General features: G+C 40.0%; 1 protein-coding gene across 4 annotated transcripts in view; it reads left to right on the forward strand.

Annotated features, from left to right (window-relative positions):
• The window catches only part of SDK1 (sidekick cell adhesion molecule 1), a 973,914-nt gene that overhangs the window by 336,193 nt on the left and 619,627 nt on the right, over nt 1–18,094 (forward strand). For all 4 annotated transcript variants that reach the window (XR_010122494.1, XR_010122492.1, XR_010122493.1 and 1 more), the window contains exon 4: nt 905–1,052. Coding sequence is in view for 1 of the 4 variants with exons in the window: in XM_063646050.1 (XP_063502120.1) it covers nt 905–1,052 (148 nt within the window). In the remaining 3 variants the exon portion in view is untranslated. The remainder of the gene's footprint in view (nt 1–904; nt 1,053–18,094) is intronic.

Raw genomic sequence — 18,094 nt, forward strand, 5'->3', positions numbered from 1 at the left:
TATGAGTATTTTTCTAATCTGTTTTGTTGGCTTGTTTCATCTTTTCCCTCAAATATTAGATACTGTCACATAGAGAATGTCTTTTGACTCAAGAAGACATTGATAATAGAGCACTTCTATGGACTATTTCAAACTTATTTACATTTAAATAAAAATACACTATTTTGCCATATCTATTTGTGTATATATTTGCATCTGAGCATAATATGGAATTTTATTCAAAATTTTCAAATATTACAAATTTTAAAATTAGCCATTTATACCTATATTCTAATAGCTATGTTTTGTCCTGTGACCCCATTTTTTAAATGCTTTTTACCAGTAGAACAAATACTGGCACAAAAGCTAGTTGCCCCAAATTAAGTCAACAGTATGAGAGTGGGAGAATGCTATATAGACTCTTCAGTGGTAAGGAAATATTGCTCCCAAAAGATCTGTGCGGGAGACAGTGACCTCACAAATGGAAGGAAACAAGCTGAAGAGAGCAAGGGCCGGTGCTGGGCTGGAACGAGTTTGAAAGATTTAGGAGCTAGAAGATGTCCGGATGCATTTTCTGACAGTTTCTGAGAAAACTGCTTCACGTGGCTCTCGGATGGCTTCAGCATTTCATTTCAGTATCACAGACAGTTGCAGACATTCCCTCGTATTGTCAGGTAGGACAAAGACCATGTGGCTTTGCTGACGAATGGGCAGCTTGGGCGCTTTGGAGGCCCGTGGCTTGCCCGGTGCTTCCCTCACCAGCAGATCCGCATTGGTCAGCGCTGCCATGCAGTCTCACTCGTCCTGGTGTGAAATGTGGCAGTATCAGTGACTTTACTGTAACACGTACCTGTTTCCATCTGTGACCCCTTCCCTCCCCCAAAAATGTTTTCTAGAACTTGAAAGCGCTTCTTTTTCTCTGCAGATATGGGAAGTTTCATGGATACGGACCAGAGGAAAACAGTTTCTCAAGGACGTGCAGCAATTCTAAACCTGCTGCCCATCACCAGCTACCCTAGACCTCAAGTGACTTGGTTTAGAGAAGGTCACAAGATTATTCCAAGCAACAGAATGTAAGTTGCTCCAAACATTAAAGCTTCAAATACAATTGTAATGTCACTTGCTGGCACCATCTACACAGTAAGTGTACCAGTTAAGGTTACGGATGATTTGAAAAGAGCAAACTAGTCTAGGAGTCCTATCCTAATCTTTAATAAACAGCTATTTTAGGACTGGCTTGAATATTTTTAAGCAGTTTAAGCAAATAACCGTCTAATATTATTCTTCAGAATGTTGCATGCCCTAAAACTAAAGCACCCTTACCCAACTTTGCAGTCCATTTTTTTCTTTTCTGAATGTACTTTTTAAGATGTCATTATCATCCTTGAGTTGGGTTTGGCTCCTAGTAGTAATTTAATGAGTGCTGGTATTTACTTACAGAGCTGTGGGGTTTTTTCCCCCTCCTTTTATTGAGCCGTGTTTGATAGTACTTTCTCTGACGATAAAACAGTAATTACTGCTTATTTCTCTTTATCCTTTTATCCTACCATGACAATTTTATTTCTCTTCATCTAATTAGTGGTTCACCCATCTATTGCAGAATAGTTGCTTTGTGATTAGTTAAGCATTATTTCAAGGTGTTCTTGCCTATCTCACATTCAAGATATTTATCTAATGCCAGACGCGTTTTCTTCACTTGGAGCTTTAAGTGATTAAAAAGAACACTTGGTATATATTTCATAACTGGACATTTTACAACGTAATTTAAACACAATATTCCAAACATAAAGGTTTCAAGGCTGAACATTTCCAGAAGAATCATGAAATGCTGTAAGCTTAGGCCAGAAGTCAGGTATTTATGTCATCCAGTGGTTGCACTCAGATAAAAATTTATCAGGAGCACATACTCTTGTTCTACTTTTTCAAAAAGAGAATATGTGTGAGGTCATTTGCCAAATAGATTTTACATGTAACTATGAAAGACACTGTGGGAACCCACCTGCTCTCTCCTCTACCTGAGCGTCTATGGAATCCCTTCCCTAAACCTTGTGGTTCTCGTCTCCCACCCCTACCTGAGCATCTGTGGAATCCCTTCCCTAAACCTCGTGATTCTCATCACCACCCCTACCTGAGCATCTGTGGAATCCCTTCCCGAAACCTCGTGATTCTGGTCTCCCACCCCTACCTGAGCATCAAATACCTGAGCATCTGTGGAATCCTTTCCCTAAGCCCCATGTCTCCAGTCTTCTACTTCTGGACCAGAATCTGGCTGGAACCTAAATAATAATCATAATTATTAATTATAATTATTAATAATTACTATTAATTATAATTAATAATTATTATTAATTGTATAATACTTATAATTAATAATAATTATTATTAATTGTATAATACTTATAATTAATAATTATTATTATTTTGAGACAGAGTCGCTCTGTCACCCAGGCTGAAGTACAGTGGTGTGATCTCAGCCCACTGCAACCTCTCCCTCCCAGGTTCAAGCGATTCTCCTGCCTCAGCCTCCTGAGTAGCTGGGACTACAGGTGCGCGTCACCATCCCCGGCTAATTTTTGTGTTTTTAGTAGAGGTGAGGTTTTACCATGTGTCCAGGCTGGTCTCAAAGTCCTTACCTAAAATTATCCACCTGAGTGGATCTGGCCTCCCAAAATGCTGGGATTACAGGCATGAGCCACCACTTAAGCTTATTTCACAAACGTTTCTATTTTGGTTATTGGGAACAAAAATTTATATATATATATGCATGCAGCATATTTTAAAATTCCAGTAAAAATACCAATTACCTTAGAAGATGGGATAATTGCTATCCTTTTTTCTTTATTTGATTATAAGTTACTTAGATATCCACCTTTATATTGATTCCAACCATAAAAGGTGCCTCTTGAGTTTGGATGAAACAAAAATGAAGGCTCAATTTTTTCATTCTTTGTAGACTGTTAGGCTTTACAAAGGCAGGTGAGGGCCATTTGCGGTGGCTTGTTCCTGTAATCTTGGCACTTTAGGATGCTGATTGCTTGAGTTTAAAGCAATCTGGAGTTTAAAAACAGCCTGGGCAACATAGTGAAACCTTATCTCTACTGAAAATTAAAAAAAAAAAAAAAATAGCTAGGTGTGGTGGTACGAACATGTAGTTCTAGCTATTTGCTCCTTGGGAGGCTGAGGTAGGAAGATAGCTTGAGGCCAGAAGTTAGAGGTTGCAGTGAGCTACAATGGTGCCACTGTACTCCAGCCTGGGTGACAGAGCAAGACTCTGTCTCCAAAAAAAAAAAACGGGGGGGCAGGTGGTGGCAGGCAAGATACACTCTTGTATAAATATTCTAGAAGTTTCCAGTGCTGAGCACAGTATGACCAGGCAAACTTAGAATAAATGTTGGGGGAGAATTGGCACCAGGGATGGGGAGGTAGATTGAATTAGGCTTTCCTCTCAAACACTGGAGCTTTTAATTAACATCAGTGGCAGCAAAATTCATAGTGGAAGAATTCTTTGAACTTAGTAGCAAATAAGTCTGTATTAATCCACCTGTTAAACTGTGTTCTCACCATATGCATGAGACAGCACTTATTCACGAGTATGACAGGGTATAGCATGAAATAACTGTTAATTTCATAAATTTTTTAAACTTGCAAATGCATGCTAAAGCCTATTTAATTCCTGGTGAGCTAATAAAGTAAAGACGCTAGTAGGGCTTTAACTTGGTGTAATATCAAACAAATGGTCTGCTTGCAAGCGTGAAGCTGTTGATAAATCTCTAATCTCAGGAAAATAATGCAGTATACCATTTTTAAAGAGATGAGATGAGGCTGATTATGGATATTTACACTTTTACAAGGCCCTTTAGTTTCATATTTTCACCTCATCATCACCCCACATTTATTAAGTACCTGCTGTGCAAGATTACATAAATCAGTATGGGTATGTTTTTCTCCACAAGTTTATATATCATCCAAAGACATATAGCTTTTATATCCCCAGTACACTGATTTGATCTTTACAGATTATATGAATATTAAATGATCACATGTACCCTGAAACTATGTATATCTATTATGCATCAATAAAAAGTTTACACGTTTAAAAATTAAAAAATCTAAGTATGAAAACCCAATATATTGCTTTCCATGTCTAAGAAAGTACAGCTTTTGACTGAAGATAGGAGGGTATCTCTGCATTCCTCACACCCACGGGATTGGTAGCACAAGTCAGATGGCATCACATTTGTTATATACCCACAGAGATGCCATTTGACTCAAGGTGCTTCCCACATATTGAAATGCAGGTCAAGTTTCTGCACCTATTTATTTTTATCTGAGACGGAGTCTATTGCCCAGGCTGGAGTGCAGTGGCCCAATCCAGGCTCACTGCACCCTGTGCCTCCTGAGGTCAAGCGATGTTCCTACCTCAGCCTCCTGAGTAGCTGAGATTACAGGCGCACCCCACTATGCCCAGCTAATTTTTGTATTTTTAGTAGAGATGGGGTTTCACCATGCTGGCCAGGCTGGTCTCGAACTCCTGACCTTGTGATCCACCCACCTTGGCCTCTAAGAGTGCTGGGATTATAGGTGTGAGCCACCACGCCTGGCCTTTCTGCACCTATTTTTAACCTCCTTGTGTGAGTTTGATTCCCTAGTACATGCACCTTTGTCATGTGGTGAAAGAAGCTCATTTTCTCTCCCCACCTCCATTTTTAAACATTATCTCATTATCTACCTTTAAAATGTGAACTTTAGGCTTATAATTAAATGATTTTTTTTCATTTTCAAGGGAAACAGTAAGTCTAATGTTTCCTAACTTGAAAAATTAGTTGAATAGCCTATTAATAATCTTAACAGGAGCTATTATTTATTGAGTACCTACTTTAAACGTATCTTCTCTAATCCTCACAATTGCCTTCTGAGGCAGGTATAATTAGCTCTATGTATAGTTATCAGAATGGAAGATTATGGATGTTAAATTACTTACCCCAGGGCCCACAGCCGATACACACAGAGCCAGGGTTCAAACCCGGGTCTGCCTGACACTCAGTCTCATGCTCACTTCTGGATCAGCTTGATTCTTTCCACTTTATTTGCTGATCATTTTTTATGTTTTTGATTATTTTTTCCATACATTACTCTAGTCTTTCTCATCTTTTAGAAGACCAGCTTTCAACTTGAAATGACATGGATTAACCTGGGTTTGCAGAGAGGGGTTGAAAAGTGTCAGAGACTGGTATGTTTTGACAGTAGAGACAATCTACAATTATCTCAGATACTATGTTTAATTAAAAATAGGTGGAAAAGGATAAATACCATATGATTCCACTCACACAAGATAATTAGAGTAGTCAAATTCATAGAGACAGAAAGCAGAACAGTGGTTGCCAGGGACTGGGGGAAGGAGGGAGCGGGGAGTTATGTTTAATGTGTACAGAGTTTCACAAGATGAAAAGATGTGCTGAAGATGGATGATGGTGATGATCGCACAACAATGTGAATGCACTTAGTGCCACTAACTATACTTAAAAGTGGTTAAAATAATTAATCTTAGGCCAGGGATGGTGGCTCACACGTGTACTCCCAGTGCTCTGGGAGGCCAAAGCAGGAGGATGGCTTGAGCCCAGGAGCTTGAAGCTGCAGTGAGCTATGATCACGCCATGGCAGTAAAGCCTGGATGATAAAATGAGACCCTTTCTCTATTTTTTTAAATTATGTTTTACCACAATTTTAATTGTCTTTTTTTTTTTTTTTCAAAACAAAAAATAGCAACCTCTTCCAAAGACTTCCCACTGTGTACAGAATAAAATCCAGATTCTTCCCACATTCGGAGGCTACAGGGCCAAAGTCTCTTTCGGTTTAGCAAATACGTCAAGCTCTTTTCTGTTTTGAAAGTTGGAGAGAGTCTTGCTCTATCTCCCAGGCTAGAGTGAAGTTGAAGTGGCATGATCTAAACTCACTGCAACCTCCAACTCCAGGGCTCAAATGATTTTCATACTTCGGCCTCTAGAGCAGCTGGGATTACAGGCATGCACCACTATGCCTGGCTATTTTTTTTTGTATTTTTTTTGAAATTTTATTATTATTATACTTTAAGTTTTAGGGTACATGTGCACAACGTGCAGGTTTGTTACATATGTATACATGTGCCATGTTGATGTGCTGCACCCATTAACTCGTCATTTAGCATTAGGTATATCTCCTAATGCTGTCCCTCCCCCCTCCCCACACCCCACAACTGTCCCCGCTGTGTGATGTTCCCCTTCCTGTGTCCACGTGTTCTCATTGTTCAGTTCCCACCTATGAGTGAGAACATGAGGTGTTTGATTTTTTTGTCCTTGCAATAGTTTGCTGAGAATGATGTTTTCCAGTTTCATCCATGTCCCTACAAAGGACATGAACTCATCATTTTTTATGGCTGCATAGTATTCCATGGTGTATATGTGCCACATTTCTTAATCCAGTCTATCATTGTTGGACATTTGGGTTGGTTCCAAGTCTTTGCTATTGTGAATAGTGCCACAATAAACACACGTGTGCATGTGTCTTTATAGCAGCATGATTTATAATCCTTTGGGTATATACCCAGTAATGGGATGGCTGGGTCAGATGGTATTTCTAGTTCTAGATCCCCGAGGAATCGCCACACTGACTTCCACCATGGTTGAACTAGTTTACAGTGCCACTAACAGTGTAAAAGTGTTCCTATTTCTCCACATCCTCTCCAGCACCTGTTGTTTCCTAACTTTTTAATGATGGCCATTCTAACTGGTGTGAGATGGTATCTCATTGTGGTTTTGATTTGCATTTCTGTGATGGCCAGTGATGATGAGCATTTTTTCATGTGTTTTTTGGCTGCATAAATGTCTTCTTTTGAGAAGTGTCTGTTCATATCCTTTGCCCGCTTTTTGATGGGGTTGTTTTTTTCTTGTAAATTTGTTTGAGTTCATTGTAGATTCTGGATATTAGCCCTTTGTCAGATGAGTAGATTGCAAAAATTTTCTCCCATTCTGTAGGTTGCCTGTTCACTCTGATGGTAGTTTCTTTTGCTGTGCAGAAGCTCTTTAGTTTAATTAGATCCCATTTGTCAGTTTTGACTTTTGTTGCCATTGCTTTTGGTGTTTTAGACATGAAGTCCTTGCTCATGCCTATGTCCTGAATGGTATTGCCTAGGTTTTCTTCTAGAGTTTTTATGGTTTTAGGTCTAACATTTAAGTCTTTAATTCATCTTGAATTAATTTTTGTATAAGGTGTAAGGAAGGGATCCAGTTTCAGCTTTCTACATATGGCTAGCCAGTTTTCCCAGCGTCATTTATTAAATAGGGAATTCTTTCCCCATTGCTTGTTTTTGTCAGGTTTGTCAAAGATCAGATGTAGATATGCGGCATTATTGCTGAGGGCTCTGTTCTGTTCCATTGGTCTATATCTCTGTTGTGGTACCAGTACCATGCTGTTTTGGTTACTGTAGCCTTGTAGTGGAGTTTGAAGTCAGGTAGTGTGATGCCTCCAACTTTGTTCTTTTGGCTTAGGACTGACTTGGCGATGCAAGCTCTTTTTTGGTTCCATATGAACTTTAAAGTAGTATTTTCCAATTCTTTGAAGAAAGTCATTGGTAGCTTGATGGGGATGGCATTGAATCTATAGATTACCTTGGGCAGTATGGCCATTTTCACGATATTGATTCTTCCAACCCATGAGCATGGAATGTTCTTCCATTTGTTTGTATCCTCTTTTATTTCACTGAGCAGTGGTTTGTAGTTCTCCTTGAAGAGGTCCTTCACATCCCTTGTAAGTTGGATTCCTAGGTATTTTATTCTCTTTGAAGCAATTGTGAATGAGAGTTCACTCATGATTTGGCTCTCTGTTTGTCTGTTATTGGTGTATAAGAATGCTTTTTTTACATTGATTTTGTATCCTGAGACTTTGCTGAAGTTGCTTATCAGCTTAAGGAGATTTTGGGCTGAGACAATGGGGTTTTCTAGATATACAGTCATGTCATCTGCAAAGAGGGACAATTTGACTTCCTCTTTTCGTAATTGAATACCCTTTATTTCCTTCTCCTGCCTGATTGCCCTGGCCAGAACTTCCAACACTATGTTGAATAGAAGTGGTGAGAGAGGGCATCCGTGTCTTGTGCCCATTTTCAAAGGGAATGCTTCCAGTTTTTGCCCATTCAGTATGATATTGGCTGTGGGTTTGTCATAGATAGCTCTTATTATTTTGAGATACGTCCCATCAGTACCTAATTTCTTGAGAGTTTTTATCATGAAGGTTGTTGAATTTTGTGAAAGGCCTTTTCTGCATCTACTGAGATAATCGTGTGGTTTTTGTCTTTGGTTCTGTTTATATGTTGGATTACATTCATTGATTTGTGTATGTTGAACCAGCCTTGCATCCCAGGGATGAAGCCCACTTGATCATGGTGGATAAGCTTTTTGATGTGCTGCTGGATTCGGTTTGTCAGTATTTTATTGAGTATTTTTGCATTGATGTTTATCAAGGATATTGGTCTAAAATTCTCTGTTTTGGTTGTGTCTCTGTCAGGCTTTCGTATCAGGATGATGCTGGCCTCATCCTTCTTTTTCTATTGGTTGGAATAGTTTCAGAAGGAATGGTACCAGCTCCTCTTTGTACCTCTGGTAGAATATTTTTAATAGAGACTTTGTTTCACCATGTTGCCCAGGCTGGTCTCGAGCTCCTGACTTCAGGCAATCCACCTGCCTCTGCCTCCCAAAGTGCTGGGATTACAGACCACTGCGCCCAGCTAGTTTTAGGTGGTTTTGACCACCTAAAATGTTTTTGTTTTTCTACCTACATTTGGCCTCCTGGTATGCATAGGAGATACACAGTGCTGGAATGGCTGGATGAATGAATGTGAAGAAAAGTCATGTAATGTCCACAGACATCTTCAGCAGAAGGGGAAAACATGAGAGCAAACCTCAAGGAAAAATGCTGTTGATGAGGCAGAAAAAATATCTTGGAAAGACGAACAGTATTTTGAGAGAACTTAAAATAAGTTATATTCAGAATTTGAATAGGTAATTACAGGTTTTATCTGAGAAGTTGAAAAACACGTATATTTATTTTTCTGATTTACTGAGTCCAGAGTTTGCTATCTTTGCATATCAAAGATGAGCATAGCTTTGTCTTATAAATACAGTCTAATTTGATAATAAAATTGTTCTGTGTTACTTTGGTTTAGATATATTTTCTTTATTTCCATTTATTTCTCAAAATATGAAATGTGAATATTGATGCTATCCTGTATTTCTCTTTCCTCCACGATGTAATTTATGTTGGTAGTTATCAGATTAGAACACAAAAACTTAACTCTGTACAGTGCCATTCTTTTGCTTAATTGCAGGTTCTTGTGCTCACATTGCATCCTGTAGCCTACCTGACAGGAATGCAAGCACAAGTATTCTTGAATGTTTTTTTCCTGGAAATGCGAAGTTTATAGATGAAATGTTTCAAACCTTCAGTCAGCTTTGCAATAGACGAGTTGCCAGTAATGATCTGAATTGTGAAGTATGGGCAGTAAACAGCGTCCCAGGTGACTTAGAAACAGTCTGACTCATAATTGTCCATGCTTAAATACTTGAACATCCATTAACTTATTACCATTTCATTTCAATTTCTTCAAAAAAGATTTGTTTAAATTAGCACTTGCATTGGAAGTCACAACTTAATGCTCGAATGAAGTAGATCTCGTTGTAATAATATTTTTATAGTTAACTAGGCTTTCAAAATAATGTGCTTTTAAAATTTTATATTTTATAGGCATTTTGTGAATGTTTATAGAGTATATCTGTATGTGTGAACTGAGCCATATTTGGTATAAATAAAACAGACGAGTAGATATGGATTCCAGGCCTGTTTTCACAGTAATTCTGACCTTGGGAAAATTACTTATTCTCCCTTTGCCTCCATTTTGCCATGTCAGTGAAAAGGGTTTTCTAATCATTTCTGCAATCCTTTCTGGTATTAATGTTCAGTGCTGCTATTAAGGAAGGGGGTGCCGTGGCAGTTGTTCTTCCCCTCCCTCTCTTTCTTCCTTCATGCATCCATGGGCATTTCCTGAACACTTAATTAGTGCTAGGCACTGTTCTGCTTGCTAGGGACAGATAGGGGAATTGAGGCATCCCACGTGTGCCCCTCAGTGGGTGTGTTCTGATATGGAAGCAGGTAATACACAGGACACTTTGGGGTGAGGGTCGTGCTGCCACGCTGATGAGACATGGATGGGTGGGAAGAGAGGGTCCCAAGCTGGAGGGGGTTGAATTGAGTGACTAAGGACAGGCCCTCTGTGGAGGTGACATTTTAAAAAACACCTTATAGAGTTATAATTTATATATAACAAAATGCGCATTTTCAAAGTTCATAGTTGGATGAATTTCAATAAATACCTACACAGAAGAAATTGCCATCCCACTCAAGAGAGTTCCTGGGCCCCTCCTGCTGTTGGTATGCATTCCTGCAGCCCTGCCCTCCTGGTTGTCTAATTTCTATTACCGCAGGCTGGATAACCTGCTCTAGAGTTTCACACAAATGACATCATCGAATATGAAATCTTTTGTCTAGCTTCATTCATTCAACATCATTTCTGTGATATTCTCAATGTGAGCCTTAATAATTATAATAATTAATGATTTTAGAGTGCCAGGCACTGTTTTAAGGATTTAATTTACAACAGTTCACTTAATCTTCACAGCAGCCCAGCGGTTTAGTACTATTATTATCGTGGCTTTCCTGATGAGAACTAAGGCAGAGAAAGGCCAGCAGTTGGCCGGTGTGGGAGCCATTTGACTCCCAAGTCCACACTGCTCCCCTGTGTATCTGAGGCTGTTTTTCCAGGTTAATGTCTGCAAGATGGGAAGGAGCCAGCCCTGTAGAGCCCCAGAGGATGAATGTTCTAGGCACAGAGGCCAGAAACAGAAAAGAGCTTGATGTATTTGCTAAACTGAAAGAGACTCTGACCCTGTATCCCCCGAATCTGTGAAGGAATCTGGATTTTATTCTGTACACAGTGGGAAGTCTTTGGAAGAGGTTGCTATTTTTTGTTTTGTTTTGTTTTGTTTTTTAAAAAGACAATTAAAATTGTGGTAAAACATAGTTTAAAAAAATAGAGATAGGGTCTCACTTTATCATCCAGGCTAGACTGCCATGGCGTGATCATAGCTGGCTGCAGTTTCAAGCTCCTGGGCTCAAGCCATCCTCCTGCTTTGGCCTCCCAGAGTACTTGGATTACAGGTGTGAGCCACCATCCCTGGCCTAAGATTAATTATTCTAACCATTTTTAAGTATAGTAAGTGGCACTAAGTGCGTTCACATTGTTGTGCCATCATCACCATCATCCATCTTCATCACATCTTTCTGCCTTGTGAAACTCTGTACCTATTAAACATAACTCCCCACTCCCTCCTTCCTCTAGTCCCTGGCAACCACTGTTCTGCTTTCTGTCTCTATGAATTTGACTAATTATCTTGTGTGAGTGGAATCATATGGTATTTATCCTTTTCCACCTATTTTTAATTAAACATAGTATCTGAGATAATTGTAGATTCACATACAGTCAAAAGAAATAATGTAGGGTGATTTTATGTACCTTATAACCAGTTTTCCTGAGTGTTGAGATCTTGTAAAACTGTATTACAGTATCACAACCACGATACTGACATTGATACATCAACAAACAGAAGGTTTCTGTCAATACTAGGATTCCTCATGTTAACCTTTTATGGCCATAACTACTTTCCTCTTGCTCTCATCTCCTTAAGCCCTAATAATCACTAATCTGTTTTTCATTTCTAAAGTTTTGTCATCTCAAGAATGTTGTGTAGACAGAATCATGCAGTATGTGACCATGCAGTATGTGGGGATTGGCTTTTTTTTTTTTTTTTTTTCACTTTTAACACTATTTTTTATTCTTTTGAGCACTTGTTTTTTTTTTTTGTTTGTTTTTTTAAACAACTCTTCTTTATTTTTTTTATTTATTTTTATTTTTATTTTATTATACTTTAGGGTTTTAGGGTACATGTGCACAATGTGCAGGTTTGTTACATATGTATCCATGTGCCATGTTGATTTCCTGCACCCATTAACTCGTCATTTAGCATTAGGTGTATCTCCTAATGCTGTCCCACCCCCCTCCCCCCACCCCACAACAGTCCCCAGAGTGTGATGTTCCCCTTCCTGTGTCCATGAGTTCTCATTGTTCAATTCCCACTTATGAGTGAGAACATGCGGTGTTTGGTTTTTTGTCCTTGCAGTAGTTTACTGAGAATGATGGTTTCCAGTTTCATCCATGTCCGTACAAAGGACATGAACTCATCATTTTTTATGGCTGCATAGTATTCCATGGTGTATATGTGCCACATTTTCTTAATCCAGTCTATCGTTGTTGGACATTTGGGTTGGTTGCAACTCTTTGCTATTGTGAATAGTGCCGCAATAAACATATGTGTGCATGTGTCTTTATAGCAGCATGATTTATAGTCCTTTGGGTATATACCCAGTAATGGGATGGCTGGGTCAAATGGTATTTCTAGTTCGAGATCCCTGAGGAATCGCCACACTGACTTCCACAATGGTTGAACTAGTTTACATTCCCACCAACAATGTAAAAGCGTTCCTATTTCTCCACATCCTCTCCAGCACCTGTTTCCTGATTTTTTAATGATGGCCATTCTAACTGGTGTGAGATGGTATCTCACTGTGGTTTTGATTTGCATTTCTCTGATGGCCAGTGATGAGGAGCATTTCTTCATGTGTTTTTTGGCTGCATAAATGTCTTCTTTTGAGAAGTGTCTGTTCATATCCTCTGCCCACTTTTTGATGGGGTTGTTTGTTTTTTTCTTGTAAATTTGTTTGAGTTCATTGTAGATTCTGGATATTAGCCCTTTGTCAGATGAGTAGGTTGCAAAAATTTTCTCCCATTCTGTAGGTTGCCTGTTCACTCTGATGATAGTTTCTTTTGCTGTGCAGAAGCTCTTTAGTTTAATGAGATCCCATTTGTCGATTTTGGCTTTTGTTGCCATTGCTTTTGGTGTTTTAGACATGAAGTCCTTGCCCACACCTATGTCCTGAATGGTATTGCCTAGGTTTTCTTGTAGGATTTTAATGGTTTTAGGTCTAACATATAAGTCTTTAATCCATCTTGAATTAATTTTAGTATAAGGTGTAAGGAAGGGATCCAATTGCAGCTTTCTACATATGGCTAGCCAGTTTTCCCAGCACCATTTATTAAATAGGGAATCCTTTCCCCATTTCTTGTTTTTGTCAGGTTTGTCAAAGATCAGATAGTTGTAGCTATGTGGCATCATTTCTGAGGGCTCTGTTCTGTTCCATTGATCTATGTCTCTGTTGTGGTACCAGTACCATGCTGTTTTGGTTACTGTAGCCTTGTAGTATAGTTTAAAGTCAGGTAGCGTGATGCCTCCAGCTTTGTTCTTTTGGCTTAGGATTGACTTGGCGATGCGGGCTCTTTTTTGGTTCCATATGAACTTTAAAGTAGTTTTTTCCAATTCTGTGAAGAAAGTCATTGGTAGCTTGATGGGGATGGCATTGAATCTATAAATTACCTTGGGCAGTATGGCCATTTTCACGATATTGATTCTTCCAACCCATGAGCATGGAATGTTCTTCCATTTGTTTGTATCCTCTTTTATTTCATTGAGCAGTGGTTTGTAGTTCTCCTTGAAGAGGTCCTTCACATCCCTTGTAAGTTGGATTCCTAGGTATTTTATTCTCTTTGAAGCAATTGTGAATGGGAGTTCACTCATGATTTGGCTCTCTGTTTGTCTGTTATTGGTGTACAAGAATGCTTGTGATTTTTGTACATTAATTTTGTATCCTGAGACTTTGCTGAAGTTGCTAATCAGCTTAAGGAGATTTTGGGCTGAGACAATGGGGTTTTCTAGATATACAATCATGTCATCTGCAAACAGAGACAATTTGACTTCCTCTTTTCGTAATTGAATACCCTTTATTTCCTTCTCCTGCCTGATTGCTCTGGCCAGAACTTCCAGCACTATGTTGAATAGGAGTGGTGAGAGAGGGCATCCCTGTCTTGTGCCAGTTTTCAGAGGGAATGCTTCCAGTTTTTGCCCATTCAGTATGATATTGGCTGTGGGTTTGTCATAGATAGCTCTTATTATTTTGAGATACGTCCCATCAATACCTAATTTATTGAGAGTTTTTAGCATGAAGGGTTGTTGAATTTTGTCAAAGGCCTTTTCTGCATCTATTGAGATAATCATGTGGTTTTTGTCTTTGGTTCTGTTTATATGCTGGATTACATTTATTGATTTGCGTATGTTGAACCAGCCTTGCATCCCAGGGATGAAGCCCACTTGATCATGGTGGATAAGCTTTTTGATGTGCTGCTGGATTCGGTTTGCCAGTATTTTATTGAGGATTTTTGCATCAATGTTCATCAAGGATATTGGTCTGAAATTCTCTTTTTTGGTTATGTCTCTGCCAGGTTTTGGTATCAGGACGATGCTGGCTTCATAAAATGTGTTAGGGAGGATTCCCTCTTTTTCTATCAATTGGAATAGTTTCAGAAGGAATGGTACCAGTTCCTCCTTGTACCTCTGGTAGAATTCAGCTGTGAATCCATCAGGTCCTGGATTCTTTTTGGTTGGTAAGCTATTGATTATTGCCACAATTTCAGAACCTGTTATTGGTCTATTCAGAGATTCAACTTCTTCCTGGTTTAGTTTTGGGAGGGTGTATTTGTCGAGGAATTTATCCATTTCTTCTAGATTTTCTAGTTTATTTGCATAGAGGTGTTTGTAGTATTCTCTGATGGTAGATTGTATTTCTGCGGGATCAGTGGTGATATCCCCTTTTTCGTTTTTTATTGCATCTATTTGATTCTTCTCTCTTTTCTTCTTTATTACTCTTGCTAGCGGTCCATCAGTTTTGTTGATCTTTTCAAAAAACCAGCTCCTGGATTCATTAATTTTTTGAAGGGTTTTTTGTGTCTCTATTTCCTTCAGTTCTGCTCTGATTTTAGTTATTTCTAGCCTTCTGCTAGCTTTTGAATGTGTTTGCTCTTGCTTTTCTAGTTCTTTTAATTGTGATGTTAGGGTGTCAATTTTGGATCTTTCCTGCTTTCTCTTGTGGGCATTTAGTGCTATCAATTTCCCTCTACACACTGCTTTGAATGTGTCCCAGAGATTCTGGTATGTTGTGTCTTTGTTCTCGTTGGTTTCAAAGAACATCTTTATTTCTGCCTTCATTTCATTATGTACCCAATAGTCATTCAGGAGCAGGTTGTTCAGTTTCCATGTAGTTGAGCGTTTTTGAGTGAGTTTCTTAATCCTGAGTTCTAGTTTGATTGCACTGTGGTCTGAGAGACAGTTTGTTATAATTTCTGTTCTTTTACATTTGCTGAGGAGAGCTTTACTTCCAACTATGTGGTCAATTTTAGAATAGGTGTGGTGTGGTGCTGAAAAAAATGTATATTCTGTTGACTTGGGGTGGAGAGTTCTGTAGATGTCTATTAGGTCCACTTTATGTAGAGCTGAGTTCAATTCCTGGATATCCTTGTTAACTTTCTGTCTCGTTGATCTGTCTAATGCTGACAGTGGGGTGTTAAAATCTCCCATTATTATTGTGTGGGAGTTTAAGTCCCTTTGTAGGTCACTGAGGACTTGCTTTATGAATCTGGGTGCTCCTGTGTTGGGTGCATATATATTTAGGATAGTTAGCTCTTCTTGTTGAATTGATCCCTTTACCATTATGTAATGGCCTTCTTTGTCTCTTTTGATCTTTGTTGGTTTAAAGTCTATTTTATCAGAGACTAGGATTGCAACCCCTGCCTTTTTTTGTTTTCCAGTTGCTTGATAGATCTTCCTCCATCCCTTTATTTTGAGTCTATGTGTGTCTCTGCACGTGAGATGGGTTTCCTGAATACAGCACACTGATGGATCCTGACTCCTTATCCAGTTTGCCAGTCTGTGTCTTTTGATTGGAGCATTTAGCCCATTTACATTTAACGTGAATATTGTTATGTGTGAATCTGATCCTGTCATTATGATGTTAGTTGGTTATTTTGCTCGTTAGTTGCTATAGTTTCTTCCTAGCCTCGACGGTCTTTACAATTTGGCATGTTTTTGCAGTGGCTGGTACCGGTTGTTCCTTTCCATGTTTAGTGCTTCCTTCAGGAGCTCTTTTAGGGCAGGCCTGGTGGTGACAAAATCACTCAGCGTTTGCTTGTCTGTAAGGTATTTTATTTCTCCCTCACTTATGAAGCTTAGTTTGGCGGGATAGGAGATTCTGGGTTGAAAATTCTTTTCTTTAAGAATGTTGAATATCGGCCCCCACTCTCTTCTGGCTTGTAGAGTTTCTGCTGAGAGATCAGCTGTTAGTCTGATGGGCTTCCCTTTGTGGGTAACCCGACCTTTCTCTCTGGCTGCCCTTAACATTTTTTCCTTCATTTCAAGTTTGGTGAATCTGACAATTATGTGTCTTGGAGTTGCCCTTCTCGAGGAGTATCTTTGTGGCGTTCTGTGTATTTCCTGAATCTGAATGCTGGCCTGCCTTGCTAGATTGGGGAAGTTCTCCTGGATAATATCTTGCAGAGTGTTTTCCAACTTGGTTCCATTCTCCCCATCATTTTCAGGTACACCAATCAGACGTAGGTTTGGTCTTTTCACATAGTCCCAAATTTCTTGGAGGCTTTGTTCATTTCTTTTTATTCTTTTTTCTCTAAACTTCCCTTCTCTCTTCATTTCATTCATTTCATCTTCCATCACTGATACCCTTTCTTCCAGTTGATCGCATCTGCTCCTGAGGCTTCTGCAATCTTCGCGTAGTTCTCGAAACTTGGCTTTCAGCTCCATCAGCTCCTTTAAGCCCTTCTCTCCATTGGTTATTCTAGTTATCCAGTCTTTTAATTTTTTTTCAAAGTTTTTAACTTCTTTGCTATTGTTTTGAATTTCCTCTCGTAGCTCAGAGTAGTTTGATCGTCTCAAGCCTTCTTCTCTCAACTCATCAAAGTCATCCTCCATCCAGCTTTGTTCCGTTGCTGGTGAGGAACTACGTTCCTTTCGAGGAGGAGAGGTGCTCTTTTTCAGAGTTTCCAGTTTTTTTGCTCTGTTTTTTCCCCATCTTTGTGGTTTTATCTACTTTTGGTCTTTGATGATGGTGATGTACAGATGGGTTTTTGGTGTGGATGTCCTTTCTGTTTGTTAGTTTTCCTTCTGCTAGACAGGACCCTCAGCTGCAGGTCTGTTGGGGTTTACTAGAGGTCCACCCCAGACCCTGTTTGGCTGGGTGTCAGCAGCGGTGGCTGCAGAATAGCGGATTTTCGTGAGACCACAAATTCAGCTGTCTGATAGTTCCTCTGAAAGTTTTGTCTCAGAGGAGTACCCGGTTGAATGAGGTGTCAGTCTGTCCCTACTGGGGTGGTGCCTCCCAGTTAGGCTGCTCAGGGGTGAGGGACCCACTTTAGGAGGCAGTCTGTCCATTCTCAGATCTCCAGCTGCGTGCTGGGAGAACCACTACTCTCTTCAAAGCTGTCAGTCAGACAGGGACATTTAAGTCTGTGGAGGTTCTTGCTGAGTTTTTGTTTGTCTGTGCCCTGCCCCCAGAGGTGGAGCCTACAGAGGCAGGCAGGCCTCCTTGAGCTGTGGTGGGCTCCACCCAGTTTGAGCTTCCTGGCTGCTTTGTTTACCTAAGCAAGCCTGGGCAATGGCGGGCGCCCCTCCCCCAGCCTCGCTGCCGCCTTGCAGCTTGATCTCAGACTGCTGTGCTAGCAATCAGCGAGACTCCGTGGGCATAGGACCCTCCGAGCCAGGTGGGGGACACAATCTCCTAGTGTGCCGTTTTCCATGCCCGTTGGAAAAGCGCAGTATTAGGATGGGACTGACCCGATATTCCAGGTGCTGTCTGTTTCCCCTTTCTTTGAATAGGAAAGGGAACTCCCTGACCCTTTGCGCTTCCCAAGTGAGGCAATGCCTCGCCCTGCTTCGGCTCGCGCACAGTGCGCTTCACCGACTGTCCTGCACCCACTGTTAGGCACACCCTAGTGAGATGAAACTGGTACCTCAAGCAGAAATGCAGAAATCACCCGTCTTCTGTGTCGCTGGGGCTGGGAGCTGGAGACCGGAGC

Source organism: Symphalangus syndactylus, chromosome 9, assembly GCF_028878055.3.
Source record: "Symphalangus syndactylus isolate Jambi chromosome 9, NHGRI_mSymSyn1-v2.1_pri, whole genome shotgun sequence".
Classification (NCBI taxonomy): Eukaryota; Metazoa; Chordata; class Mammalia; order Primates; family Hylobatidae; genus Symphalangus; species Symphalangus syndactylus.